The sequence below is a fragment of the Leiobunum rupestre genome, chromosome 11 (genome assembly GCF_980474605.1).
Source record: "Leiobunum rupestre chromosome 11, qqLeiRupe1.1.hap1, whole genome shotgun sequence".
In the NCBI taxonomy this organism is placed as follows: domain Eukaryota; kingdom Metazoa; phylum Arthropoda; class Arachnida; order Opiliones; family Sclerosomatidae; genus Leiobunum; species Leiobunum rupestre.
This window is the reverse complement of record NC_143394.1, coordinates 38364429-38392080: the sequence shown is the minus strand read 5'-3', so window position 1 is coordinate 38392080 and position 27652 is coordinate 38364429. Positions and strand designations below refer to the sequence as shown.

The 27652-nt window shown below is 39.9% G+C and overlaps 5 protein-coding genes across 5 annotated transcripts; 4 read left to right on the top strand and 1 right to left on the bottom strand.

Annotated features, from left to right (window-relative positions):
- Positions 1-3804: 3804 nt before the first annotated feature.
- On the bottom strand, positions 3805-4625 carry LOC149922536 (uncharacterized). The gene is made up of 4 exons (XM_090162304.1): positions 4609-4625; positions 4051-4548; positions 3912-3989; positions 3805-3850 (listed from the first exon to the last, which is right to left on the bottom strand). Exons 2-4 carry the CDS (start codon positions 4230-4232, stop codon positions 3805-3807), a joined length of 306 nt encoding a protein of 101 aa, XP_090018430.1. The 5' UTR covers positions 4233-4548; positions 4609-4625.
- Positions 4626-15978: 11353 nt separating this feature from the next.
- On the top strand, positions 15979-17271 carry LOC149922535 (uncharacterized protein F54H12.2-like). Its single transcript, XM_090162303.1, has one exon. It carries the CDS (start codon positions 15979-15981, stop codon positions 17269-17271), a length of 1293 nt encoding a protein of 430 aa, XP_090018429.1.
- Positions 17272-18731: 1460 nt separating this feature from the next.
- On the top strand, positions 18732-19328 carry LOC149922534 (baculoviral IAP repeat-containing protein 7-B-like). The gene has a single exon (XM_090162302.1). It carries the CDS (start codon positions 18732-18734, stop codon positions 19326-19328), a length of 597 nt encoding a protein of 198 aa, XP_090018428.1.
- A 184-nt stretch (positions 19329-19512) lies between these two features.
- LOC149922533 (baculoviral IAP repeat-containing protein 3-like) lies at positions 19513-20208 on the top strand. The gene has a single exon (XM_090162301.1). It carries the CDS (start codon positions 19513-19515, stop codon positions 20206-20208), a length of 696 nt encoding a protein of 231 aa, XP_090018427.1.
- A 184-nt stretch (positions 20209-20392) lies between these two features.
- On the top strand, positions 20393-21022 carry LOC149922532 (baculoviral IAP repeat-containing protein 3-like). Its single transcript, XM_090162300.1, has 2 exons — positions 20393-20786; positions 21009-21022. The coding sequence occupies exons 1-2, from the start codon at positions 20393-20395 to the stop codon at positions 21020-21022; spliced, it is 408 nt and encodes a 135-aa protein (XP_090018426.1).
- Positions 21023-27652: the final 6630 nt, after the last annotated feature.

Below are 27652 nucleotides of genomic sequence, written 5' to 3'. Positions count from 1 at the left end.
ATATGTATTTAAGCCAATGGAAAACCTCTAACTTGAGAAGGAATTTTTTGTATCCGAATTTTAGTCAGCCCAATGTAGCTTTATTGAAATTTATAAACTCTCTCGGTTTGTGCGGATGAAGTTAAATAATGAGTAGTTAAGAAAAATAAAAGGTTGGGGAAAATGACCAATACGGTTCAGAGATCGCTTTCCGAAAATGGAACAAGTCGATGTCGAAGTGGGATGGATATTCCACCAGCGTTATTAAAACCAATACCAAGCCTATAAAAGTTAGGTCTAGGCTCAAAAGAACCTGCAAAGACCCCAAACTTGTAGATGCCCCAGAAAAGCTCAACCTGAATTTTTACAATTTTTTTCCAGTAAACCTGCTTCTTTTATTGGACCTTGAATTATTAATCCAAGATTTGACAATTCAAATTTATTTTAGAACCTGAGTTTCCGAAAACTTCATTAATTTGCATATTAACTGACAGTATATTGTAATTCATTTTAGCTCTTAAGCCTTGGCTGTTCAAACCTGTTTGTCAAGATTCAAGATTTCTTTATTGACCTGTAGAAAAGTAAAATTACAACCCTTTTGCAACAGGGCGGCTCACCAAACCTGAGGAAGCGCGGTCTATTTGGCATATATCATATATTGTGTCACATATCATATCACATATTATCACAAATATTATATAATATATCATAAAAAAACTTTGATATTTCAAAATGAGTGAAAAAAAATTAAAGCAGATAAGGATATGGCATATAAAATAATGGCCGTCGGTTTATCAAACGTAGAGCTGATTGTGCGACGGCATAATCGGCATTTGAGATTCGATGACGTCAAATATGACATCAAATATGACGTCAAATATTACGTTGGATAAGGATGACGCAATATCTGTGAAACAAACCGTTAGTGAAGATATAGAGCTAGTGGCATACTTATGAGTAATTATGTTACATATGTTAACAGCATATAATAATTCCGTCTTCATAACGTTGCAATTGTCCAAAGTAATTCTAAGCTTCGCTACTGCTGAAAACCCCAAAAACCGCGTGGTAGCATTTTCGATAGAATTAATCGGCGTCGCGCTGGAAAATAATCGGCGGCGGCTGCGGCGCGCCGCCTAAAATTTCAAATCGGCGGCGGCGTTGAAAAAAAAGCGGCGTTGGCGGCGCGCCGGCGCGTAACTCGGCGGCGTCGGGGTCTAAAAGATACCAAAGCGGTGAGAGAAATAGGCCTGGCCATAGATAAGCAAGATTATAGAGCGATTTTATAGATAAGCAGAATTATAGATAAGGTCCTTTATCCATAATACCATTTTTTATAGATACCAAAATTATGGAGCGATTTTTATAGAGCCACTGTACTTAACCTCGCCTTTTTTCCTTGCCTCCGGCGTTTTTACAGAGCCTCGTTCACCACCCGTCCTTTTATGGATACTTACAATGGGTCCCCCTCTTTTTTTCCGACAATAGCAAGCCAAGAATGCCACTCGCTCTTTTTTTTGTAGGAATAAGTCGACGCGCCAGAGCCTCGTTCACCACCCGTCCTTTTATGGATACTTACAATGACCGTTAAAGCCGCTGACTTCTACGCGCCAGGGGTCCCCCTTTTTTTCCGACAATAGCAAGCCAAGAATGTTGCTCTTTTTTGTAGGAATAAGTCGACGCGCATTCAATTGCCTAATATTAGTTGAATAACAAGACATATATTTTTTTCATTTTTTAATTTTGATAATACACCAGGCTAGGTAACTGAGTAAAACACAAGAAGAACAAATTATACGCTTGAAGAGCAGATGTCAGGTTACGCCTCTCAATTAGATTAGTATAATCGCTTATAATATTGAACGGACTCGAATAACAACCAAATTTACGCATTACGTCCTGAAATATATCAGAATCTCCTTGGCCGAAATGGATCTCTTCAAAATCTTCGCTGTCAGGGTAGCCGGCAACGCGTTGAACGTGAAGTTTGAGAACTTCGAACATCGCTTCAATACAGGGCCTCTCCTTCTCAATTTCAGTCAAATGTTTGTCGACGGCGTGGATACATAAATTTAAAGCTAGGATACCCGCTTCCCCAAGTTGGAATTCCTCTTTTTTCCCGAAACTTTTATAAGCCAAAAGAGTAACGTTTCCTTTACTAGCTAAAAGTTCAAAAGTACGACCCCCAATTTTGGCAAGCTCGAGACTAAATTTATTTTTCTCAACTTCTCTAGTATGTGATTCAATGAGATACCAATTTTGATACATCTTATTAAAAGCTACAGGCGGGAGGCATATCGAGGATTGGAAAGTAACGTCGTTGAAAAAGAATATTTCCAGGTCCTCACCTTTTAAGCCAATTGATAGACACGAATTTTTTCCTAAACGCCAGCGAAAATTGATTTTCCGCTGAAAGTTAGCATCTTGTTTCCTGCTACCCAAATCGTAAGACATCTTAACGCTTCGAAACCCGAATACGAAATGACGCAAACCCGGGAGCTCCCCCCGGTATTAATATCTCTCGGATGACTCATGCACCCCGGGGAAAAAATATATCGCGCCCGGGCAAGATTTTTTATTAAGTAAATTCCGAAATATACTGCTGAAATTTCAAAAAAAGAAGAAGTACTAAAGGGGTTTCTAACTATATTAGGGGGCTTCTTTTTTACCCTTCCATCACTGATTGTTTCAAAAAAATTATAGGTGGAATAAGAACGAGTATTTGATTTTTTAAAAAAATTTACCTGGAAAAAAGAAATAGGTTTTAATAAAATTTCCGGAGCACCGATTAAAAAAGTAAGACATACTCAAGACATTAATCGGCCCCATCGACCAGCGCCGCGGCTTGAATGGCCCGGACCGCGTCGAGGACCACGTCCGGTAACTCCGCGGTAGGCTAAAGAAATATTATTTTCATTATTAATATTAATATTTTAGATTAGTTAAATTTCTTCTTACGCAACGACGATATTGGAAGATGCCCCGCCCACCGGGGAGTTGACAGCCGCTAACGATAAAAATATATTTAAAAAATAACCGATATTTTATAGGATAATAACTTACGGGTCGGGTATGACGGGGCGGCCACTCCCGTACCCGTACCCCGGCACGGGGAGGGCAGGCCCGTTCACCGGGACAGGACGACCATGCCCGTACCCCGGAATTCGCGGGGGTGGTCCTCGACTAATGAAAATCATATTTTTTAAGAAATGTAAAAAAATTAGACCAAATGCGACTCACGCTTCTCCGATGGGGCCATTAGCTAGCCTACGCGCCAGCATCCGTTGCAATATCTGGAGGCGTCCTCGACCTCCAGCGGGGCTATGATATTTACATATTTTTTAAAGAAATGTAAAAGAAATTTGACCAATTTCAACTTACACTGCCGCCGGAATGGGGGGAGGGGGGACGTTATTTTCCGCGACTTCGGGACTAACGAAAATCATTTTTTAAGAAATGTAAAATAAAAAATAGGCCAAATTTTAGCTTACATTGACTCTTGCTGCGCTTCGTCGGAAGACATTTTTGGAAATGAAGCCAGAGAATTCTAGCACTAGCGGTCAAAAAAAGATGACAATGAGCAAGTCGAGAGAAGGGGGGTGTCCGCAGGGGTTGAATCACCCACACCTGCAAGTAGAAACTGCCGCGGGCCAAACGGCGAGGGGACAATACCCGACTTTTTTTCCATAGAAAGGAGTAAAATGGTGGAAATAGATGTCAAAAAATAAGCTTACTAGGATTTATTTAAAAAGACGCTTTTTTCGAAAAAACATTTTTTATTGAAAAAACAATTTACAAGAAAATATAAAGAAAATATAAAGTTTTTTAAATCCAAGGAGGCGAAACAGGCGGTGAATTGAGGAGGTCAGAGCTGTAAAAAAAAACATTTAGTTTTTTAAAAAAATATACTTTTTCTAAAAAAACGAACTTACGAAGGTATAATTGGAGGAGAAGGAACGGCGACTTCGGGGTCGATAAGAAAATTAGGGATGGGCGGCGGCGCGATTAAACTGATTTCGAAAAAAATGTTAGAAGCCTTAATTTATATCTGAAAATTAAAAAATCAAATACCCCAAGTCCACGGCGAACGCCGTCTCGGCGAAATCGCCCGCTACCACCGAGGTGACATGGGCAATCGCGGCGTTCTGGGCCGCCCAGGCAAGATCGACCACCACCTGGAAGTCCAGAGCGGTGGCTTGAAGGGAAGGCGGATCATGGTGATCAACCGAAAAAAGCCTAAGAGAGTCGCCCATGTTACGTGTCGCATTAAATGCACCGCGTAACACGGCGGCCAAAGAGATTAAAGACGCCACATAACGGTGGTCGCCCGGAATAACGGCGGGGAGAGCAAGGAGTGCCGGTGGTGAAAGAGCCAGCGGGGGCGATGAGGGAGATGATGAAAGCGGGCTTTAGAAAAACAAAATGATTTAGGATATTTTTTTTAAAAAGGGGTTAAAGATTTTTTAAAAAACCTACTCGGGAGAAATTATCACCACATCAGGTGACGAAGGAAGGAGAATGTTATCGTTCCATTGAGAAAAGCCAGGAACGGGGCTTGCAGGTGAATAACTAGGTAAAAAAATATAAATTACAATAACGAAAATATATATAAAATATCGAAAAACTCACGAAATAGAGGTAAGAGCCTCCAACTCTTCCCTAGAGGAGGAATCTGAGGATGATGAAGAGAGTGTACGACTAGATAAAATTTAAAAAGTTAGAATTAAAATAACCAAGTGAAATAAAATTTGAAAAAACTTACCAGCGTTTTCGGGAATTCCCGGAGGCCATATTTTTTTTACTGGACTTGTTCTGACTATCGGTAAATTCGCGAGGCTAGATATACCGGTCATTTTAAGGGGCGGGGTCGAAACCCGGATGACCTCTGGGGGTAACCATCTAAGGAGTTTCATTGGACCCACGCTTAATTTACCGCTAGAGATTGTCACGAAATCTAGACAGTTTTCCTCACCAAATAAAATCGCCTCCGAGTTATTGAATACAACCGGAGAGTTTACGACTTAAGGTTAACTTTCAATAAAAGGAGGAATTTTTATAGCGAACGGGGAAAAATACAAAAGACAGGAATGTTATTTTTTTTACAATGTCACGATTATTATTTCTAAAGCGAGATTTTACGAAAGCTGTCGATGAATCTAGGGTCGTAATACGAGCGGTTCAAATTCTGAGTAATGACCTTGTTTTTCAAAAAACCGTGGGAAATATTTTACCCGAATAATATTACGACTTGGATAGACAGGATTCATTTTTCCACCCCCCTTCATGTCTGGAATACCATCCCCCGATGGGAAGGGGGGGTCTTAAAAGCGAGACCATAAATAGACCCGGGACCCGATTAAAAAGTCCCATTCGAAATTTTTTAACCGAAAAATATGGAACTAGATTTCCTTAACGCACTCCGCGATTTTAAATCGGATACACGCCCGGTAAGCCTTGATTTCTTATACCGGTTCTTCTACTATTTGACTTCGTTAACCCTTTGCCCTCACGAATTACCGCGTGAATTACCTAAATGTTTGAAAGATTTGGAATTGGTACGCGTTTTTATTGAACTTATTGACTACCTTAAACTTATACCTCTAGCCCCGCGAAATTGTAATAATTTAAGAGAATTGGAATCGCTAATCGATAATGTCCCATCCGAGATTAAAACCCCGACCTTCTTAGCTGAATGCGAGAAACAACGCGATGTATTAAACGAATTCGAGGAATATGTCGACTTCGATTATAATTGGTCTAGCCAACCAAACGATCCAACGGTCACTCAACCACGTGAATTACCGGTTAACCCCGCCCCCGTTGATGACATTTCGTTAGACGCCGATTTCCCGTTCTCAAATAATTTATGGATGTCCCCGGTTGAAAAGATATCAGATAACGAGAGCTCTTCCGCTTCGAGTGACGAGATAAAATTCATAAAATGTTTTAACCCTTCGGAAAAATCACCCGGATTAAATACCTCCGAAAAAGAGATGACGAATTCCGAAACATTTACGGACGATTTTTCACTCCCAGCGGAATATTCACAATTTGAAAAAACTTTACTAATCAGGTCGAGTCCCGCGACGCCCCCTCTAGAAATTACTCGACTTTCCCCGGAAAAAAGCCCAGAATGGGGGCACTCCAGCCTATTCTCGCAATTTTCGCAGCTTGAAAAAGCAATACTAATTAACGGCAAAGCCGAAACCAGCGGACATTCGGTAGACCTCGAAAATATTATCCCTAGCGCACCCGATAAATGTCCTTCAAGGCGGGACCTTAAACCCGCAAAGACTTCTCTACTAGAAGATATTATTAGAGAAACAATCGGGGCTGAACTTGAAGGAACGAATATTTTTAAAAACAATGATGAAACGGGGGCCCCGGAAAACAATTTAGACTCGCTTAATGACGACTTATTTTTACCGTCTGAAGAAGAAAATTGGTTAGCGGAATTCCCTTTAAACGAGACGTCAAAACTCCCAGCTGACAGCCCCGCGACACGTGGCCTAGCTATATCGAGCGTTTCCCCGGAAGCCTCCGCGCGCGAGGAGGAGAGGCGAGAGTCACTCCTTGCCTCGCCAAATATAGGAGCGCTATCGCCATCTGGCGTCGACGGCGCTAACTATTTTAATAAGGAGGAAAATAAAATTTTAAATCCGGAAGTAGATACTTTTCTCGACTTGAAAAATATTTCGCCGGAATTTCACGAGGGTTCAAGCGTTAATAACCTAATTCCTTCTAGAAAAAGGCGATCTTTTTCACAACTTCTAACCCATAATAACTCGGTTCCTGAAGCGGATTTAGGCTTAGATTCGTGCCGACCCGGGACTTTCCCTCAAACTAACGCGGTATTTCTTAGAGAGACTGTTTCTAGCGGCGATTCGCATACCCACGCCGTTACTCGTAAAATTAGATGTCTGAATCCGGAAGTAGAAACCCCACCCCTCGATTTGAATATTACGCCCGAATTTCACGAGGGGCCAATCGTTAATAACCTAGTTCATTCTAGAAAAAGGAGATCTTCCTCGCAGCTTCTACCACTTAATTTAACGGTTCCAGGGGAAGTTTCACCGGGAGCCGGGGCTTCCACTAACGCGATATTGATTAGAGACGCTTTTTCTCGCGGCGATTCTCCATGCCCGGTGTTTTCGTCTTCACCGCGTAAGATCCCGGATCCTTTTCTAGATCAAGCGGGGCCATCACATAAAATCTTGAAGTGGGATAGCGAAAGTTCGATTTCATCATTTAACTGGTATTCGAACGAAGATATTCCGCCTCTTTTATCGCCTCTCCCCGCGGACGATGATGATGACGTTCCACCGCCTCAAGCATTTCAACTCGATGAACTAGAGATCGACCAACCACTCCCGATTCAAGCTGGAGGTAATCAACCGGATATCGCTCAGCCTCTTCAAGCACCCCAACCTGAAGACCTTCCTGCTCTTCAAGAAGAGGATCATCTACAGCCCCCGCCACTTCCGCTTCAAGTCATCGAGGCTCCGCCCGTTCAACAAGATGGCCAGGGTCTTCAGCTGGAACTACCCGCGAATTTTGAAATTATTCAAGATGGAACGAAAGAATACCCGCTATTCAATCTCGTTGGAAGATACGTTGAAGTGCGCTTCACCGCGGATGTAGAGCTCGGGATTACGCAGTTCGTGACCTTTATTTTCGATCAACTTCTCGATGACGACCAAGTTCAAATTTCATGTACCTCGGAAGTTTTCCCGGCGCGGGTGCTCGAAATTTCTTTCCGCCAGAAATCGCAACTCCAGCCCGGTGATGTTTTCGATTTACTCGAAGGCGAGATCTATCTGGATGAGCGGGATGATTTCTGGAACTCGCCAATTTTATTCACGTTAAACGTGGTAAGATTACCTCACGGAGGATCTCTGAGGCGACGCGGACTTAAAAAGCATATCGATTACATACGCGATAAAAGAAGTTTTATCTCAGTCCAAAACAAAGACTCATTGTGTCTCCCGCGAGCATTAATTATTGCTATCGCGTATTTAAAGAAGACGCGAAACCCCGGAAATAAAGAATATTTCCAGGAGTATAAGGCTTTGTACAAGGCCTCTTCGCGAAAACAAAGGGAAAAAGCCGAAGAGTTACGCGTCGAGGCGGGCGTTTCGAAACGCGAATGCGGGGCTTTCACGAGTTTAGTGCATTTCCAATTTATTCTCTCTGATTATCAAATAATCGTTTTTGAGGTTTATAACGACAGACCTAGGGTTTTATTCCAAGGGGAAGGGGGGAACTCCGAAAATAAACTTTATTTAATTTATAATCAGAAACATTATGACGTAATCGCGAAATTGACGTCGTTCTTCGCCACTAATTATGCATGCTCCGTCTGCTTGGTCGGATACGATAAATTGGAACGGCACAAATGCGCGATTTTCTGCAAATCCTGTTTCAGACATCAGAAATGTTCCGGCGAGCTAGTCAAATGCGCCGATTGTTTTCGCTCCTTCCAGGGACTGGAATGCTTCCAAAGCCACCGCGAATCGGTTCCCTCCCTCTGTAGTCAGGTTAAAGTGTGCAAAGACTGTTACAAATACGTGGACTATCGCTCTAGGGAAACTATCCATTCTTGTTCGGAAGTTTTCTGTCGTATTTGTAAAAAGCACGCGCCGCATCCTCACCTTTGCTTCGTCCAACGAATTAAAGACCACCCCGAGCCTGACATGACCAAACGACGATTAGCACTAGGGGGCGTCCCTTCGTATTTGTTTGTGTTTTATGACATCGAGTCGATTCAGAATAAACAACACGTAAATAAAAAGGGGGCGTTCGAGCATGAGCCGTTTCTTCTAATATCCCAAATTGTATGCCCCGCGTGCATCGACGAGCGAGACTCCAACTTCGATTGCGAGGTGTGCATCCGCTTTAGCTCGCGACAAAAAATATTTTACGGGGGAAATGTTGTGGTAAAGTTCGTGGATTATATCAGAACTTTAGCGGATATTAAAAAAATTTACTTATTCGCTCACGCCGCGAAATGTTATGATCTCCAATTCGTTTTCAAAGCCGTTCTTTCAATCGACGAGACCTTTGTGCCCTTCGTGATAGTAAACGGGACTAAAATTCTCTTCTTTAACTGTTTTAATTTCAATTTTCTCGATTCCTATTCGTTCATCCCCATGGGACTCGCCGCGTTTAGGAAGACGTTTGGACTAGGGCCTTCCATGGATAAGGGTAGATTCCCTCACCTTTTGTTTAATTTTGTCGAAAATAATTTCGATCCCGCTGACCCCGTAACCACTAATTATTCGACCGAGAAGGGGGATAAATTTCCGCCCCTCGAAGCGTACGGGGCTAACTATCTAGGGGTAAAGGAAAGAGCGGCCCTTCTTAAATGGCACGGGGAGCAAATAGCCGCGGGCGGTCACTTTGACTTTCTAAAAGACGCGATTTCGTATTGCACGGCGGATGTCAATATACTCCGACTGGGATGCGCAACGTTTAGACGTGAATTCATGGAAATCTGCGACACTGACCCTTTCCGCGCTGCCATCACACTCCCTGGCGCCTGCAATTACGTCTTTAGGAAACGCTTTCTCATTCCTGACACGATAGGGATACTCCCCCCCGGAGGTATGAGAAATAGGGACCGACAATCAACCGCGGCTTTTGAATGGCTCGCCTGGGAAGAAAAACGCAGGGGAATAAGAATAGTGTCAGCTATGCGGGGGCGGGAGGCTATGGTAGGTAAATTTAAAGTGGACGGTCTTGACGGAAATGACGTTTACATGTTCCAGGGCTGCTATTTTCATGGGTGCGTTCGCTGTCAAGTAGTGGGAAGAGACAGACCTCTATGGTCAGATCCCTCACAAACGTTCAACCTCAGGTACCAACAAACAGTCAGGGTCGTTGCTCAACTCCGGAAACTTAAGAAAAACGTTATAGAGATCTGGGAATGTGATTTTTACCAACTTCGCCGTCAAGCGAAGGATAAGGCGTTTTTCGAAAAAGTACGCGCCATGATAATTTCACCCTTGAATCCTCGAGACGCGTTTTTCGGAGGGAGAGTTAACGCGACAGTCCTTTACTACAAGGCCAAAGGCGATGAACGCGCGTTTAACGTCGACATGCTTTCACTTTACCCGACTGTCAACCTTCTAGATAGAATACCCGTCGGTCACCCTAAAGTTTTACTAGACGCTGATGATTTAGGAGATCTCGATTCGCTAGACGGGTTAATTCAGTGCCGCGTTCTCGCCCCTCCTAGACTTTTTCACCCTATCCTACCCATGCACTGTAATTCGCGACTTCTTTTCGTTTTATGTGGTACATGTGCACGTCTAAGATTTCAAGGACGGTGTCCTCATTCCGATCCCGAGCGGGCATTCGTGGGGACATTCGTTTCCGACGAACTGAAACTAGCCGTTTCCAGAGGTTACAAAGTGCTTGAAATGTACGAAGCTTGGCATTATCAAACAACGCAGTATAACAAGGAGACCCAGGAGGGAGGCTTGTTTTCGGACTACATCAAGACAATGTACAAAATGAAGGCCGAGGCTTCGGGGTTTCCAGTGGGGATCACAACCCCCGACGAAAAAAACAAATACGTCTCGGATTTCGAGGACCACGAAGGCGTTAAACTCGATCCCACGAAGATCGCGTTAAACCCCGGTAAACGTGCCGTCGCGAAGTTAATGTTAAATAGTTTTTACGGTAAGTGGGGACAACGGAATAACCTCGTAAAAACCGAGATCGTTAAGGATCGAGAACAATTCTTTAAACTATTTAATGACCCGAATATCGAAAGGAAAAGTGTCTTGGCGATAAACGATAAGACGTTGCTTGTCAAATGGGAACACCTCAAGGAAATCGATCCGGCTTTGGCCCATGTAAACGTAGTTTTAGCCTGTTATACCACCGCTTTTGCCCGAATGAGGCTCTATACTCATCTAGAGGCTCTAGGGGATAGTATACTTTACCACGACACTGATAGTTTAATATATAGATCACGCGATGGCAATAAGCTAGTGCAGGAAGGAACATTCCTTGGGAATATGACGGATCAATTATCGGAATTTGGTCCAAATTGTCATATTACCGAATTTTGCTCGGGCGGCCCGAAAAATTACGCCTTCCGCGTACTCAACCGCGATACCGGTGAAATTAAGGAGGTCGTCAAGGCTAAAGGTCTCAGGCAGAACTATTCCACTAGAAATTCCATCTCTATGGACTCGTTGAAAGGGATGCTCGGAATCGATGTAGACGCGCCCACTCTCGAGAAAGAAATCGAAATCCCGCATCATATTTGTCGGTTAAATGATCATACAGTGGTAACTGTAAAGCAAGTTAAAAAATATAGGCCAGTTGTCAATAAATTACGCGTTATCGATAATTTCGAAACATTACCGTTCGGATATAAAGAATAATATTTAAAAAAATGACTAGTTCAGAATGAAAAAACATATCCTAATATCCGGGTATAACCCGTTTATAGAATGCCTGTAAAAGGAATTATTGGTTAATTACCCTTATACGCGAAGTTTCGGTATTAACTGTTTTTATCCATCATATTCGAAAGATAAGTCGTTATGGCTTTAAAAACTATTAACCTATAATGTAACTCATATTAGACGATAAGTCCCACTTAAAATGGCAGCATCAGTATTAAGTAAATAACACCGCTAAACTCATATTTTTTATTTTTACCCGAACGGTTTGTTTCTTAAATATCGATGTAGTTTAACTTAGAGACCTCATTTAATAAAAGCATGTTACCACTGTATGGTCCTTTCTCCGCTCTTCTGAGCGGGCCGAGCGGTAGCGGGAAGTCCGTTTTGATGGCGCGAATTATAAAAAATAAAGATGAAATGATTTCCCCCCCGCCGACCAAAATATTTTGGCATTATAGCGAGTGGCAAACACTTTATGACACTTTAAAAGACTCCGTAGTGTTCCGAGAAGGAGTCCCCAATCTCGATGATTACCCTGGTGAAGAAGGCGAACACGTTCTCCTCATCGCCGACGATTTAATGAACGAGAACAATGGTCAAATCGGAGCTTTCTTCACGAAAGGCGTTCACCACCGTAATATAAGCTTCGTATTTATAACCCAGAACATTTTCCCAAAAACAAAGGATGCGCGCGAAATTTCGCTGAACGCGAATTACATGGTTTTGTTCAAGAACCCTCGTGACCAACTTCAACCCGCTATATTATTCCGTCAACTTAGAGGCGCCAATTACCGCTTCGCTATCGAGGCCTATCTCGACGCGACCAAACGCCCTCACGGCTATATTCTTATCGACAATAGGCAGGAGTGCCCCGATGACTTCCGTTTAAGAACGGATATTTTCCCCGACGAAACCGAAATGGTCTATATCCCTAAGAAAAAAAAGTAGGGAGTATAAAGTCAGCGGAGAGGAAGAAGTCCCTATCCAGTTCGAAAATGCCGGCCCTGGTTGCCGGACACAAAGATTTTCTCTCGGCCCTAGGTAGATCAAATTTTAAACAACGACGCGCTATTCTCCATCACGCTAAAAAACCCTTAATTGATGCTATTGCTGAATGCTGCGATAATACTTTGAAAGGGAATTTAAAGTTAAACCCTTGTCAGAAACGAAAACTAGCTAAACAAAAGAAATTCATTAGACAGGTAGCCTCTAAAAAAGTAGCCTGGCGTAAGAAGAAATTAATTTTAGTTCAAAAAGGTCACGGGATTCTAAGTATTCTCATCCCCACCGTTATTTCAGCCCTCAGTGGGATTTTAGGTCGTTCTTAAGGAAATAAAAAAAATGTACGCTCAAAAGTTAGCCTTAGTCCCCCTCGACTCGTTAGGAAAAAATAATAATAATAATAATAATAATAATAATAATAAAAATGTTCTCATCCCCTCTCGAGATACCCCTCAATTTTCGTTTCCACATCCGTTAGGGTCCTCCGTGGATGAATTAAATAATAGCATGACCGACGTACTCAATTCCAATCTTGACATTAGGGATAAAGTTAAATTATTCGAGCAGATGTTCCATCGATATCAAAACATTAAGGATATAGCGACGAAGCCAAAAAATAGAAAAGAAACCGGGCAGGACACGGCCTTCTTAAATCTCGTTCCGATTCAGTTTAGAGCGAGTGCGAAGGACTTAATTAGCCGATTGATTAGCTTAGGCGATAAAGTTTCGTGGTCGAGTGAAGGCGAGTTGTTTATAGATCAAACGCGCGTGCCCGGGTCAGATATCGCTACGCTCGTAAGTTACGCCGTTGGGGCTATAAATAGAAAACGAACGCCTCCCCCCACCGGTTGGAACGAGTTCGACGCCTTGTTCACGCCTACGGTATCATTCAAGAAAACCATCCCGCGAGTGAAAAAGAAGAAAAAAATTACATTTTCGGCGAAACCTAGAAAAGCATCGGTCGTTCGGACTCCGCTCCAATTTAAACCCCGGGACTTATCGAAAGGGGTTATCAATAGAGGCGCGAAAAAAAGGAAAACGGAACAACCAATATGGGAAGAGTTTCTAACCCCGAGGCAGTCTTGAAAAAAATTTATTACGATCCAAAACATCCCGCGAGTTTCGACGGATTGGAAAAACTTTATCAGGCCGTGAAAGACAGAGGTATTCCCCGGGAAACGGTAGAAAAATGGTTAACGAAGCAAGAATCGTACACGTTACATAAGACCGCCTATCGGAAATTTAAAAGGAGCAAGGTTTTCGTAACTAATATTGGCGACCAGTTTCAAATGGACTTGGCGGACATGAGAGACATTTCCGAACACAATTCCGGCTTTAATTACCTACTAGTATGTATCGATACATTCTCGCGACGCGCGTGGGCAGTCCCTTTAAAAAGTAAGAAAGCCGAAGACGTAATCGCCGCGACCGAGAAAATATTCGAGGATCTCACGCCTCTTAAAGTTCAAACCGATAAAGGGGGGGAGTTCACGGGGAAAAAATATCAGGATTTCCTTAAAAGTAAAAAAGTTAAATTCTTTACTAGCGAAAACGATACAATCAAAGCGTGTATGGTCGAGCGACTAAATCGTACGCTAAAGGCTAAAATGTATAAATATTTCACTGCTAATAACACCTATCGATACTTGGACGTCCTCCCTGATTTAATTCATAGCTACAATACCACTAAACATTCCACTATAAAAATGTCACCTCTAGACGTGAAACCGGAAAATATTCTGAAAGTATTTAAAACAATTTACAAGGAAATCCCCGTGAAAAGCCGACGTCAACCTAAACTTAAAGTCGGTGACTTTTGTCGTATCAGCAAATACAGGGGGGTCTTTGATAAAGCCTACCCCGGTACCTGGTCAAAGGAAGTCTTTAAAATCACCCGCCTCGTAAATTTAGACCCGCCCCTTTACACGATCGAAGATTTAACGGGGGAGGGAATAAAGGGACGTTACTATCAGGAAGAACTGCAATTAGTCGCTAAACCTCGACTATACAAGATCGATAAAATTCTCAAGTCTCGGAAACGCAAAAATCAGGTCGAATACTTTGTCAGTTTCGTAGGATATCCGTCGAACGCGAACTCGTGGGTCAAGAAAAAAGATGTATCTGACATTACCTTCAAACGCTAGCATGCGGGTTTACGCCGACAATACGATGGCGTCCTATACCTCAGCGTTACCGAAACCTGTCGAATTGGCGGGGTCTTGGGAGTGCGGGCTAGCTGAGATAAATTACACTAGCGCGTTCTTCAACGTCCTCGAGGGACAAAACACTATCGTTTTCATGGTTGTCGACGAAATCCCTCCTGTCGAATGTAACCCGTCTCCAATCGAAGTCAAGCAAAATGAACCGGAGACTAGCATCGAAAAAAACCTAGAGCCGCCTCAAGCCGATCAACCTAGTTTGGGAATAACACTTAAAATTACCACGCCGGGGAAAAAAAATCCGAAAGGGAAAAAAACGGAGCAGATTTTCGATGCCGCCAAAAACGGTGAAACTCTTACGGGTGAAGCTCAGATCGCCGAATGCGCGGCTCAGCCTAGAAGACCCAGAGGGACCTCCCACGTTTATAGGGTACCCATAGGGTACTATTCTTCCATCGAACATTTAATTAAGATAATAAACGAAATTATTAAAGATATGAAGACGTCTCTTCAATATAACGAGATCACTCGCCGAGTTCGAATAAGCCCCTTTCGTCATAACGTACTAGTGCAATTTCATTTTGGTCTAGCCATGACATTGGGCTTCGATCCCGGGATTCAATCTTTGGAAAGGGGTTACCGGGGCGCTAGGCCGGCCCTTATAGGCTTTCAAATCCCCCCTCAACTTTACGTTTATACTAATATCGTCGAAGATCAAATGGTGGGTGACACTCTCGTTCCTCTCGTTAGGATTGTCCCCGTAGAAGGCTCGTTCGGGGATAACGTCGGGAAAATTTATGACGTGCCTCATTACGTGCGAGTCTCCAAACGCTATTTCGACACGATCCAAGTACATATAATGAACCCTCAGGGGAAACCGGCGCCATTTGCCTTCGGGTCTCTGACGGTTAAACTACATCTACGGAAACAAGATGCCTAAGCCGGATGTCCTCGACGCGCGGGGGTCCTGTCCCTATAGAAATTATTATCTTAATCAAGCGCAAACTGGGGGGTCTAATTTCTATCAAGGAGCGGCTTATCAGAAAGGGCACGGTCTCGGAAGTCTGTTCTCGGGGCTCTTCCGCTGGGCCTCCCCTCTTTTAGTTAGAGGGGCGAAGTATATAGGAAAACAAGCGTTGGGGGTCGGCAGTAAAATTCTCAATGACGCCGTGGCGGGTGAGAATATAAAATCTTCGGCGAGGAAACGTTTCGGTGAAGCTCTAGAAGGGATAACCGGACAAAGCGGTTCGGGGCGGAAAAAGCGTAGGAGAACTAAAACGAGAAGCAAGAAGAAGAAAACAACGAGCAGGAGGAAAACTAGAAAAAGGACCGTTAAACGCAGAATCGGGGCAGTAGCTCGTCGGAAGTCCACGAAACACGTTCGTGACATTTTTTCCCTCAACTAAAAAAGAACCAAAATGTACAAAGTTGAAGCCTTGAAATCGGAATTGGACCTGTTCTCGGTCACCCCCGTGCAAACTAGCGTCGAAAGCGCGACTCCAACTTTCTATCGACCGATCTCTACGCTACGAGATGATTCCCAGATTGAATTTTGTATCCCTAAAAGCCCCGAGTATACGGATCTCGCGATGAGTCTCCTTCACGTTAAATGTAAAGTAACGCGGGAGAATGGGGCTAATTTAGACCCCGACGTTAAATTATCAACTTGTAATAACCTAATGCATAGTCTCTTCGATCAAATTGAAATCTACTTGAACGACAATTTAATCACGCCCTCGGCAAGTCGATATTCATATCGAGCCTATTTAGAATCGCTCTTGAACTATTCTGGCGAGGCTAAAACTTCTCACCTGACTTCGTGTCTCTACGCCAAAGACGCTGCCGGAAAGTTTGACGATATAATTACCAACTCGGGGAGCAAGATTCGTCAAGCAGCTATTAAGGATTCAAAGGAAATTTCCTTAGTAGGGGCAATATACGCCGACCTTTTCAACATTCCGAAATACCTTCTAAGCGGGGTGGAAATTAAAGTCCGACTTTCAAGGAGTAAAACGGCCTTTGTCCTTATGGGAGACCCCTCGTTAAACGTGGGGAATTTTAAGATCGCTATAACGGACGCTACTTTGGAAATACGGAAATGCAAGATAAGTCCTCAAATCATTCTGGCTCACGAAAACGCTCTCTTAGGCGCCACAGCGAAGTACCCTTTTACCCGAACCGAAGTGAAAAGCCACGTACTGCTCACCGGCGTTTCAAATACGAGTCTCGACAATGTGTGGCTGGGACCGCTCCCTCAACGCGTTATTATCGGCCTAGTCTCGCATACGGCTTGCGCGGGCGATTTTCATAAAAATCCTTATAACTTTCAACCATTCGGGTTAAATTTCTTATCTCTCTACGTTGATTCGGACGCGGTTCCGAGCAAACCTCTCCAGCCCAAGTTTTCCCAGAATCAATTTGCCCGTGAATATTACACCTTGTTTACGGGGACTAATATACACTTTAAAGATGATGGGAATAGTATATCGCACTCAGAATATCCGAGGGGCTATACTCTATATGCCTTTGATATCACGCCTGATCTTTCCGCGAGTGACAACTCTCATTGGAACCCCGTAAGACGGGGACAGCTACGTATCGAGTTGGGATTCGAAACCCCGCTCACTGAATCGGTTTCGGTCGTTATTTACGGGGAATTTCATAGTTTAATGCAAATAGACAAAGACCGCAACGTGGTGATTGATTATTAAAATGAACACGTTAGAAATAAACGAGATCCTCGGGCATTTACCCGGGTATCAAGGTGCCTTTGCTTCCGATAGACTCCCCGAATATATCCCTTCCTTCCCCGCCTCCCTGGTCGTTAACCTCGATCCTCACGATGGGCCCGGGACTCATTGGGTAGCTATTTACCTAGACGCTTTCAGGAGGGCCGGGTACTTTGACTCGGCGGGTCGTCCGGTGACCCTCCCCACGATAAAAAAGTTCCTGAGAAAAAATTCCTCGAAAATACTCTACAATAGACGTCGTCTACAGGCCGTGGGAAGCAAAGTTTGCGGACAATACTGCGTGCTCTATCTGGAACATCGCTATAGGGGGCGGAGTTTGACCTCCTTCGCTGATAGGTTCACGAGGAACCAATGGAGTAATGACAATCGCGTGGAGACCCTATTTAAGAAGCGGATTTAACTTACCTTGAGTCAGAGGGGGTATCAGCCAACAGAAACATCATGGAAAGACCGCTGGTAGTTGTCGATTTTGAATTCTTACTCGGCGCGAAATACGAACCGGTCGTTAAAGAAGTTGCCGTCGCGTTCGTCGGGGAGTTTCCCCTAGTTAAAAGTGTATTCGTTAAACCTCCGTACCACGGTAGCGGTCTTTCTCACCACGTAGCCCGGCAAAATCAATGGGTCTTTACCCATATCAACGGTTACCTCTGGAACCACGGCGATACCCCTTACATCGAGCTAGAACATCGGCTCAAGGCCTTAACCGAGGACTCCGAATTCGTTTACTGCAAGGGAGAGGAGAAATGTCACGTCCTCAGGAAACTCATCCCCCAAGAGGTGATCGAACTCGGGGAAATCGGTTGCCCCAAGGCCAAGGACATCAGCATCGGCCAGAACTATCGGTGTCGGTTTCATCGGCGAGGGAGCCCGACGCTTCTCTGTGCGCGGGAGAAGGCCTGCCGCTTCGCCAAGTGGTTGGAGACCCATCACCAGACGGCTCCCTCGCCGCTCTTCGAGGAAGACGAAGGATTCTTTTAAAACTTTTCTTTATAAAAAAACAATTAATTATTTTTCGAACTCTTATGTTTTTAAAAAACCATTACGTAATTTTCTCAATTCGCGCGCGTATTTTCATTTCGTATCATTTTTCTTATATTCAGTGTTATCATTTTTTGTAATATCTTCCTTTGCGTTAATAAATGTTTCGTTCGAATTTATGTTTTTATTTTTTCAACATACACGTCTAAACTCGTAAGGGGGGATGGGGGAAAGAGAAAGTCGAGGTTTTTTAGTCGTCTAGTACCGGATCATTCCCCGAGTCATTCCCGAAGTCGGAGAAGTAAGAGGTAGACGCTTTTTTTCTTAAGATGAATTTTGAGAAAAACAGAATCGCTAGTTTCAAGAGTTTTCCCTGTAAGTTTTTAAACGTGAGGGAGCTAGCGAAAGCGGGTTTTTTCTACGTCGGTCACCGGGACAGCGTAATGTGTTTCTCCTGTCAGCGTGTCGTCAAGGACTGGACGGCCGACGACGTCCCGTTACTAAGACACGAAAAAGAGTGTAACTTTTGTCCGTTCATAAGAAATGATTTTTCGGGGGATGCCCCAGCCCTGTCGATGGAGCTTGAAGGGTCAAAGCCGATGCGATACGAGATCGCGCGAATTCGTTCCTTTACTAGAGGATTTAATAATAATTATATTAAGAATAATATTAATAATAAGGAAGGTTTGCCGATTGATCCTTTAAGGGAAGCTAGGCATTTATCCAAAGCTGGTTTTTTTTTTTTTACGAATTTCAAAGATTGCGTAAAATGCTTTTCCTGTTCTGGGGAACTAATGAACTGGGATAAGGAAGATAGTCCGTTCGAGGAACATTGGGAAAATTTTCCTCATTGTAAATTTCTTATTTCGAGGGCAAGAAGTGGAAATGTAAAGCATTTAATAGCCGCTGAGGATATCGTAGAAAAGGACAACCAGCTGAATTATTCGACTTACCCCGAATCACGATTAATATACGATTCTTTAAACGAAATAGTCGAAGTCTTAGATGAAGGACGAAGTCTAGACATGCCCGGGGAATAATAGATTTATCCCGAGGAATTCGAGAGGGGCCGCGTGATAATAGACTATTTTTAGGGGGGGCCGTTCACCCCTCAGCGAGAGATGGAAAGAGGGATTTACCCTCCCGCCTCGGTTCTAAGGATCATTCGATCGGTCGCGGACGAAGGTGATAGACACCATTTTTACTCGGCTTCCGTTAAAAAAGATGCATTTTGAGAAAAATAGAATCGCTAGTTTCAGAGGGTTTCCATGTAAGTTTCTAAACGCGAGGGAGCTAGCGAAAGCTGGTTTTTTCTACACCGGGCACACTGATAACGTCATGTGCTTCTCTTGCGAGAGGGTCGTCAAGGGGTGGATGACTAATGACGTCCCGTTGCTGAAACATATCGAGCAGAATCGCTTATGTAAATTCGTAAATGACGAGAATACGGGGAATGTCCCCGTCCTAACACTGCCGATAGACGATAAAGAGCAGACGGATGAGACGGAGCTAAATCCTATGCGCCATGAGCTTGAGAGAATTCGTTCGTTTAACAAGGGATTCCCTGTTAATATCGTAGATGGTAGAGCCTTAGCTCGGGCTGGGTTTTATTATTTAAATTATAAAGATTCCGTTAAATGCTTCGCGTGTGAGGGTGAACTTATGGCTTGGGAAAAAGGCGATAGTCCTTTCGGTGAGCATAGGAAATATTTCCCCCATTGTAAATTTCTATTAGGGGAAGAATGTGGAAACGTAGCTCATTTTATAGCTGACGAGGATATTGTAGAAACTAACCAGCCACCTTATTCTTCGACTGCCGAGAAAGCCATAGTATACTGTTTTTTAAAAGAGGTGGTTGACATTTTAGAGGGTGAAAAACGGAAACGACTGGAAACCAAACATTTTTGCACAATTGGATAATAGGTTTTGGAGGCCGCGTGAATCTCTCTTTTCCCCAACTTTCTCACGGTTTGAGAAATTCCTTCATTCGGGGTCTCTCTCCCCCCTAGTTAGAGATTTTTCCCCGGGATTTTAGTTCGGTAGGAATCATTCGATCGCTAGTTTACGAAGGTGTCAGACTAAATTTTTAACTTCCTCTAAAAAAATGAATACCCTGGCGAAACGAGTCGCTAGTTTTAAAAAGTTCCCGGTGGAATATATGGACACTCTCGAACTGGCTCAGGCGGGCTTCTTCTTCGTAGGGCATAAGGATATCACTATCTGCTTCTGGTGCGACGGTCTGGTGCGGGATTGGGAGCTGGGATCTAACCCCTTACATTGCCACACCGCCTTGTTCCCCGAGTGCGAGTACGCCAAGCTCGAGTTCGCGAAGCTACAGGAGACCTACGATGCCCAACTAGGCCCTATGAGGAATGCGGACGAGCGGTTGAAGACTTTCACCAGTTTCCCGCTAGAGAAGCCGTGCCACATGGAACTCACCAACGCGGGTTTTTTCTACACAAACTTTACGGACTACGTGAAGTGTTTTTTCTGCGGTGGTGAGATCGGAGATTGGGGTGCGGAAGACGATGCCTTTCTGGAACACGGGAGACTTTTTCCCGATTGCAAATTTGCAAAAAACTATTATTGCGGGAACGTCTTTTTAAAATCATTCATGCTCAACATCGCGTAAAATTTGATCTCGTTCCCGTAACTTTCTTTTTCCTCGATGTAGAAGATCGAACTAACTATTCCTTATTAAATAATTTCCATTTTAAAAGGAGAATCTCCCTAATTAATAATATTTTACAGCCTATTTTATTAAAACATGTACAGAAAAGTGTAATAAAAAATGATTTAGTATAATATTCGTCTCGTTATTTTTTTCCAATACATTTTAGGTAAAAAAAGATAGGTAAGTGGAGGTATCCATAAAATGAGGTGAAGTTAGAGGGCTCCATAATTTTGGATCTATAAATTCGGTGAGTCTATGAAAATCGCTCCATAATTTTGGATCTATAAATTCGGTGGCTCTATAAAAATCGCTCCATAATTTTGCTTCTCTATAAAAAATGCGAGACCTTATCTATAATTCTGGTTATCTATAAAATCGCTCTATAATCTTGCTTATCTATGGCCAGGCCTATTTCTCTGCGGTGGAAGTTATAAGCTTCGTGCGTAGTTTAAATTTTGGTCAGAAGTATCGCCGCCTACCGACTGAGTCTTAATTCGTGTGTGTGAAAGCTGTCTGTACATTCAAAATTATCTCGATATAAAAGCTGAACCATGGAACTAATAAATAGCTATTTATTAGTTCCATGGCTGAACGTTTCAGTTAAATAATAATATTTGACGTCATCGAATCTCAAATGCCGATTATGCTCTACGTCTGATAAACCGACGGCCAATATTTTAGTGTTCAAACAAACCGGTTTGAACAACCAAGACTTAAGTAGAAGGAAAGTGAGGGCGAGACATCGATCCCGGGGTCGGGGTCAGGTTCGGGATCGGGGTCCGGGATTTAAGGGGTGAAATGAGGGTAAAATCGTCCAAAAGTCAATGCATTTAGGGTATTTCTCGCGACGATTTGTTTTCCCACATATCAACATATCGTGTCCAGGCCAACTTGTTCATTTATCTACGCTTATCTCGAAAAATACTTGAACGTATATCTTATCAAGTTTTATCGTACGTAATAAGTTGAAATGATGTAAAAATTGATAACCTAGGCGACGCGTGCGCAGATTACCCCGGGGGACGCGGTTAATTTGAATTTAAGAGTGTTTTGACGTCATGGAATATTCGTTGTTAAAGTAGAATGGAAATATTTTTAAACTTCATTTTAATATCATTGTAGTACGCTTGACACTTGAACCAATCTCACGAGTATTTCTTAAAACGAATATCTCGATCGCGTTTTATCGTACGAAATAAGTGGAAATTATGTAAGTTGTATGATTAATAACCTAGGCAGGAAGATAGCGCACGCGTGCGCGGATTACCTGGGAGGCGCGGTTAATTTGAATTTAAAACATGGATTCCCTCTCCGAAATAATTCATGTACCCAAAATTGGACCGCAAGTTTTTTTCTTTTAGGGGAATCTCTATGGGAGTTTAACATTACAATAAAGCTAATAGGTCCAGTTTGAGGTACTTTTGGTCCGAAATGGGGTACATAGGGTCGAAAATGGTGACTTTGGTCGTTTTAACTCCAAAAATTTATTGCTATAATTTATTTATCCCTTCCGTAGGTATAAAATAAGATAAAAACCACTTACCTATATTTTAATTACGGTAAATTAAAAATACTTAATTAGTGTACTTAGTTACGTTTAAAAGAACCTTTCGTAACAATTCCAATATGTAAATATAGGTATAAGGATTGAAAAAATACTTAAAGTGGTTTTACTGATAAACTCTAAAGGAATTTTGGAATTTTCTAGAATAGCAAAGTAAAACTAAAACGTAAACCAAGTTTAAAACGAAACTAATAACTGGGAGAAAGGTTGGCGCCCGTGCCAGCCCCGTCGGTGCCCCATTTCACATTTCAGACGTCGACGGAGGCTCGGGGCACCATCAGGGCGAGGGCGCGGACGCTGGGGGCACGGGCGCCACCCGCGTCTCAATGTCTGACTATCATCTCGCAGTTCCACACTGGGCTATTTGACCATCAAAATGACCAAATACACGTATATTTGAACATTTCCTTGACTACATGACTGAAAAATTGTTTAAAGCTCCATCTACTTGGTTACAAAATTTGTTAAATACTTGGCTTTAAGGCCATCTAAATTAAAGTTAGAAGAAGCTAGACAAAGAGAAATTGTTCTGAAAAGTAAAATTAAATATATAAAAACTAACCAATAGTATTTCGAATACCAAATAATTCGACGTATTTGTTTTTGAAATAACTAAATAGTTTGCATATTTGTCAAAAAAAAACTAAAAAAGTAATTGAAAATACTATTAATTTTACTTGCAATAGTAAAATACTAAACCAAATGTATAATTTATATTTTATTTTATTTAATAAATTTAAACTACAATACTAAACTTTTTCAAAAAAACTTTTACAAACAAAATTTAAAATACACATTTTTAAAATTTAACTACACCAGCTCCAAGTCAGCTAGCGACTTTTTTTAAGTAACTACTAACTACAATTAAAATCAAAGGATCTGCTATATTTTTCATGCTTTGAAAACAATTCATTAAAATCTCGAGTTTTTAAATATATGTAAAACACGAAGGAGCAGATCTTTTATCACAAATTTTCAAAAATTATATTTAATTTAGTTTATAATAATATAGGGAACTCAAAAATTAAAAAACGAAAAATCAAAAAAATTACTTACTTCAACCTTTCTCCCAGTTATTAGTTTCGTTTTAAACTTGGTTTACGTTTTAGTTTTACTTTGCTATTCTAGAAAATTCCAAAATTCCTTTAGAGTTTATCAGTAAAACCACTTACTTTAAGTATTTTTTTTTAATTAGTTCGGTCTACCAGTAGATTACGCACCTATAATCCATGATGTTTTCATTTAAATTCAAATTTTAACGAATTGAAAGTTTGAAGAAAATATTAATTTAGTTTGTAAATGAAATCCTTTTATAGTACTCTGAAGGGCTCTTAATACGTTTTGAACTTCCAAAATAAATTAATGTACTAAGTTACGTTTAAAAGAACCTTTTGAAACAATTCCAATATATATATATATATATATATATATATATATATATATATATATATATATATATATATATATATATATATATAAAATCGTGATAAATAGTAAAACCCACTTATTTTTCAATTAATACATTTCAGATACACAAATTATTTAAATAAAAGTATTTAAATAAGAATTGCTTCACTAAATTATACATTTGCACTTTAAATAATAACCGATTTTGAAATTATATTAGAATAATTATATTGTTAAACTTCTTTCATTTTTAAAAATGTAGTAGAAAATGAAAGATATTTTAATTAAAACATTTCTTAATTTCTTTATTACCTAAATATATTTACAATATTTACAAATTTTTATATTGTTTAACTTCTTTCATTTTTAAAAATGTAATTGCTTGACTTAAATAAAGCGTGAAAATTATTAGTTTCAAATGATATTTACAAATCTTATCAACTCTAAAGTCCAATTTTCAGGTATTAGTAAGTATTTCATACAAACTAACTTCTAAAATATGGATTTAGTTCGTAAATAAAATTCTTTTAAATTACTTTGAAGGACTCTTTATACGTTTTGAACTTGAATAATATTAAAAACAATAATCTAAGATACCCTTTAAAGTTAAATTCCTTTAGTTTATCAGTAAAACCACTTACTTTAAGTATTTTTTAATCCGTTCGGTCTAATAGTAGATTACGCACCTATAATCCATGATGTTTTCATTTAAATTCAAATTATAACGAATTGAAAGTTTGAAGAAAATATTAATTTAGTTTGTAAATGAAATCCTTTTATAGTACTCTGAAGGGCTCTTAATACGTTTTGAACTTCCAAAATAAATTAATGTACTAAGTTACGTTTAAAAGAACCTTTTGTAACAATTCCAATATATATATATATATATATATATATATATATATATATATATATATATATATATATATATATATATATATATATATATATAAAACCGTGATAAATAGTAAAACCCACTTATTTTTCAATAAATACATTTCAGATACACAAATTAATTAAATAAAAGTATTTAAATAAGAATTGCTTCACTAAATTATGCATTTGTACTTTAAATAATACCTGATTTTGAAATTATATTAGAATAATTATATTGTTAAACTTCTTTCATTTTTAAAAATGTAGTAGAAAATGAAAGATATTTTAATTAAAACATTTCTTAATTTCTTTATTACCTAAAAATATTTACAATATTTACAAATTTTTATATTGTTTAACTTCTTTCATTTTTAAAAATGTAATTGCTTGACTTAAATAAAGCGTGAAAATTATTAGTTTCAAATGATATTTACAAATCTTATCAACTCTAAAGTCTGTTTGTTTTATTTAAAAAATAGGCTTGTTCACTTTCGATTATTTAAACATTTAACAATTTTTATTTAACTATTGGTTATTTAAATAAATACCACTTTTATTCAAATAAATGCTTGGTTGGGTAAAAAACACAATTAAATAAGTTAAAATGATATTCTTTTTACCAACGTTTTTTAAATAAATCGGAAAATTTGTGGATAAAAATTAATCGACTGCCGAACACTAGAAGCAATTCTAATTTAAATGCGTATATTTAAATAGGAAAAAATGAACGATTCGATCGGAGGCATATCATTAATTTAACGTATTGAACGTAGAGTAAGAGGCTTTTGTAGTAATTACTACCTATATTTGCATTTCAGAAATCTATTTTAACATATTGAACGCCAAGAAAAGAGGCTTTTGTAGTATTTACTACCTATATTTACATATTGGAATGTAATTTAACGTATTGAAGGTAGAGTATAGAGATTTTGTAGTATTTACTACCTACATTTGCATTTCATAAATCTATTTTAACATATTGAACGCCAAGAAAAGAGGCTTTTGTAGTATTTACTACCTATATTTGCATTTCAGAAATCTATTTTAACATATTGAACGCCAAGAAAAGAGGCTTTTGTAGTATTTACTACCTATATTTACATTTTGGAATGTAATTTAACGCATTGAAGGTAGAGTATAGAGATTTTGTAGTATTTACTACCTACATTTGCATTTCAGAAATCTTTTTTAACATATTGAACGCCAAGAAAAGAGGCTTTTGTAGTATTTTTCCTCCTATATTTACATATTGGAATGTAATTTAACGTATTGAAGGTAAAGTATAGAGATTTTGTAGTATTTTACTACCTATATTGGCATTTCGGAAGTATATTTTAACGTGTTGAATGTAGAGTATAGAGAGTGTTGTAGTATTTTTCTTCCACCGGAAACGTCTCTGTGTTATTCGCTTTAGTAATCAAGCCGACTCTGAACATATGTTTTACTCTTTATTCTACGAGGTTTAAACATACAACATTTCAGTACATTCTTAACTTATTCCATACGCTATTTAAAACACATGCGATAAAGATAACGAGGAAACAAGTTAACTCTGAACATATATGTTATGCTCTATACGCGAAGGATGTTGTAAGCTTAAATTCATAATGGTTAATGTGTAGTATTTTTCTACCTTTTTACATTTTATAGTATTTCTTTATCTATATTTGTGTATCGGAAATGTATTTTAACGTATCGAACGTAGAGTAAATTTTTTTTATATTTTCTTTATATATTTGCGTATCAGAGTTGTGTGTTGTCGTATTAAAAGAAGAAAAAGGAACTTTTCATAGTGTTATTCTACCTATTTACATATCGGAAATGTATTTATATTTTACCGTATTTAAAATATAGGTAATTGTTTTTATTGGCATGACTTAAATAAAGCGTGAAAGTTATTAGTTTCAAAATGATATTTACAAATCTTATCCACACAAATTTAATTTAATTTTAATTTTAGTGTTTTATAGTATCTTTCTGACTATATTTGTGTATAAGAATTGTATTTTACCGTATTTAAATAGTAATAAAAGCGAATTGAAAGTTTGAAGAAAATATGAATTAAGTTCGTAAATAAAATCCTTTTATAGTACTTTGAAGGACTCTTAATACGTTTTCAACTTGAATAAAATTAAAAACAATAATCTAAGATACCCTTTAAAGTTAAATTCCTTTAGAGTTTATCAGTAAAACCACTTTAAGTATTTTTTCAATCCTTATACCTATATTTACATATTGGAATTGTTACAAAAGGTTCTTTTAAACGTAACTTAGTACACTAATTAAGTATTTTTAATTTACCGTAATTAAAATATAGGTAAGTGGTTTTTATCTTATTTTATACCTACGGAAGGGATAAATAAATTATAGCAATAAATTTTTGGAGTTTGGAGATGGGTGGAAAAAAAAATAAGGCTCTTCGTTTTTCCAACTGCTTTTCTGATGTACCCAAAAATGAACCAAAATAGACCAAAAGTACCCTTAAAACGACCAAAGTCACCATTTTCGACCCTATGTACCCCATTTCGGACCAAAAGTACCTCCAACTGGACCTATTAGCTTTATTGTAATGTTAAACTCCCATAGAGATTCCCCTAAAAGAAAAAAACTTGCGGTCCAATTTTGGGTACATGAATTATTTCGGAGAGGGAATCCATGTTTTAAATTCAAATTAACCGCGCGCCCGGGCAATCCACGCCTCCCAGGTAATCCGCGCACGCACGCGCTATCTTCCTGCCTAGGTTATTAATCATACAACTTACATAATTTCCACTTATTTCGTACGATAAAACGCGATCGAGATATTCGTTTTAAGAAATACTCGTGAGATTGGTTCAAGTGTC

Bases quoted from the DNA above. Each gene is read 5' to 3' on its own strand.
- LOC149922536 (XM_090162304.1), bottom strand. From the start codon at position 4,232: ATGGGCGACTCTCTTAGGCTTTTTTCGGTTGATCACCATGATCCGCCT. The intron at 3,990-4,050 runs GTATTTGATTTT...TTTCGAAATCAG, and splicing joins GCGTTCGCCGTGGACTTGGG to TTTAATCGCGCCGCCGCCCA. The intron at 3,851-3,911 runs GTAAGTTCGTTT...TTTTTTTTACAG, and splicing joins TCTCCTCCAATTATACCTTC to CTCTGACCTCCTCAATTCAC.
- LOC149922534 (XM_090162302.1), top strand. From the start codon at position 18,732: ATGTGTTTCTCCTGTCAGCGTGTCGTCAAGGACTGGACGGCCGACGAC.
- LOC149922533 (XM_090162301.1), top strand. From the start codon at position 19,513: ATGCATTTTGAGAAAAATAGAATCGCTAGTTTCAGAGGGTTTCCATGT.
- LOC149922532 (XM_090162300.1), top strand. From the start codon at position 20,393: ATGAATACCCTGGCGAAACGAGTCGCTAGTTTTAAAAAGTTCCCGGTG.
- LOC149922535 (XM_090162303.1), top strand. From the start codon at position 15,979: ATGTACAAAGTTGAAGCCTTGAAATCGGAATTGGACCTGTTCTCGGTC.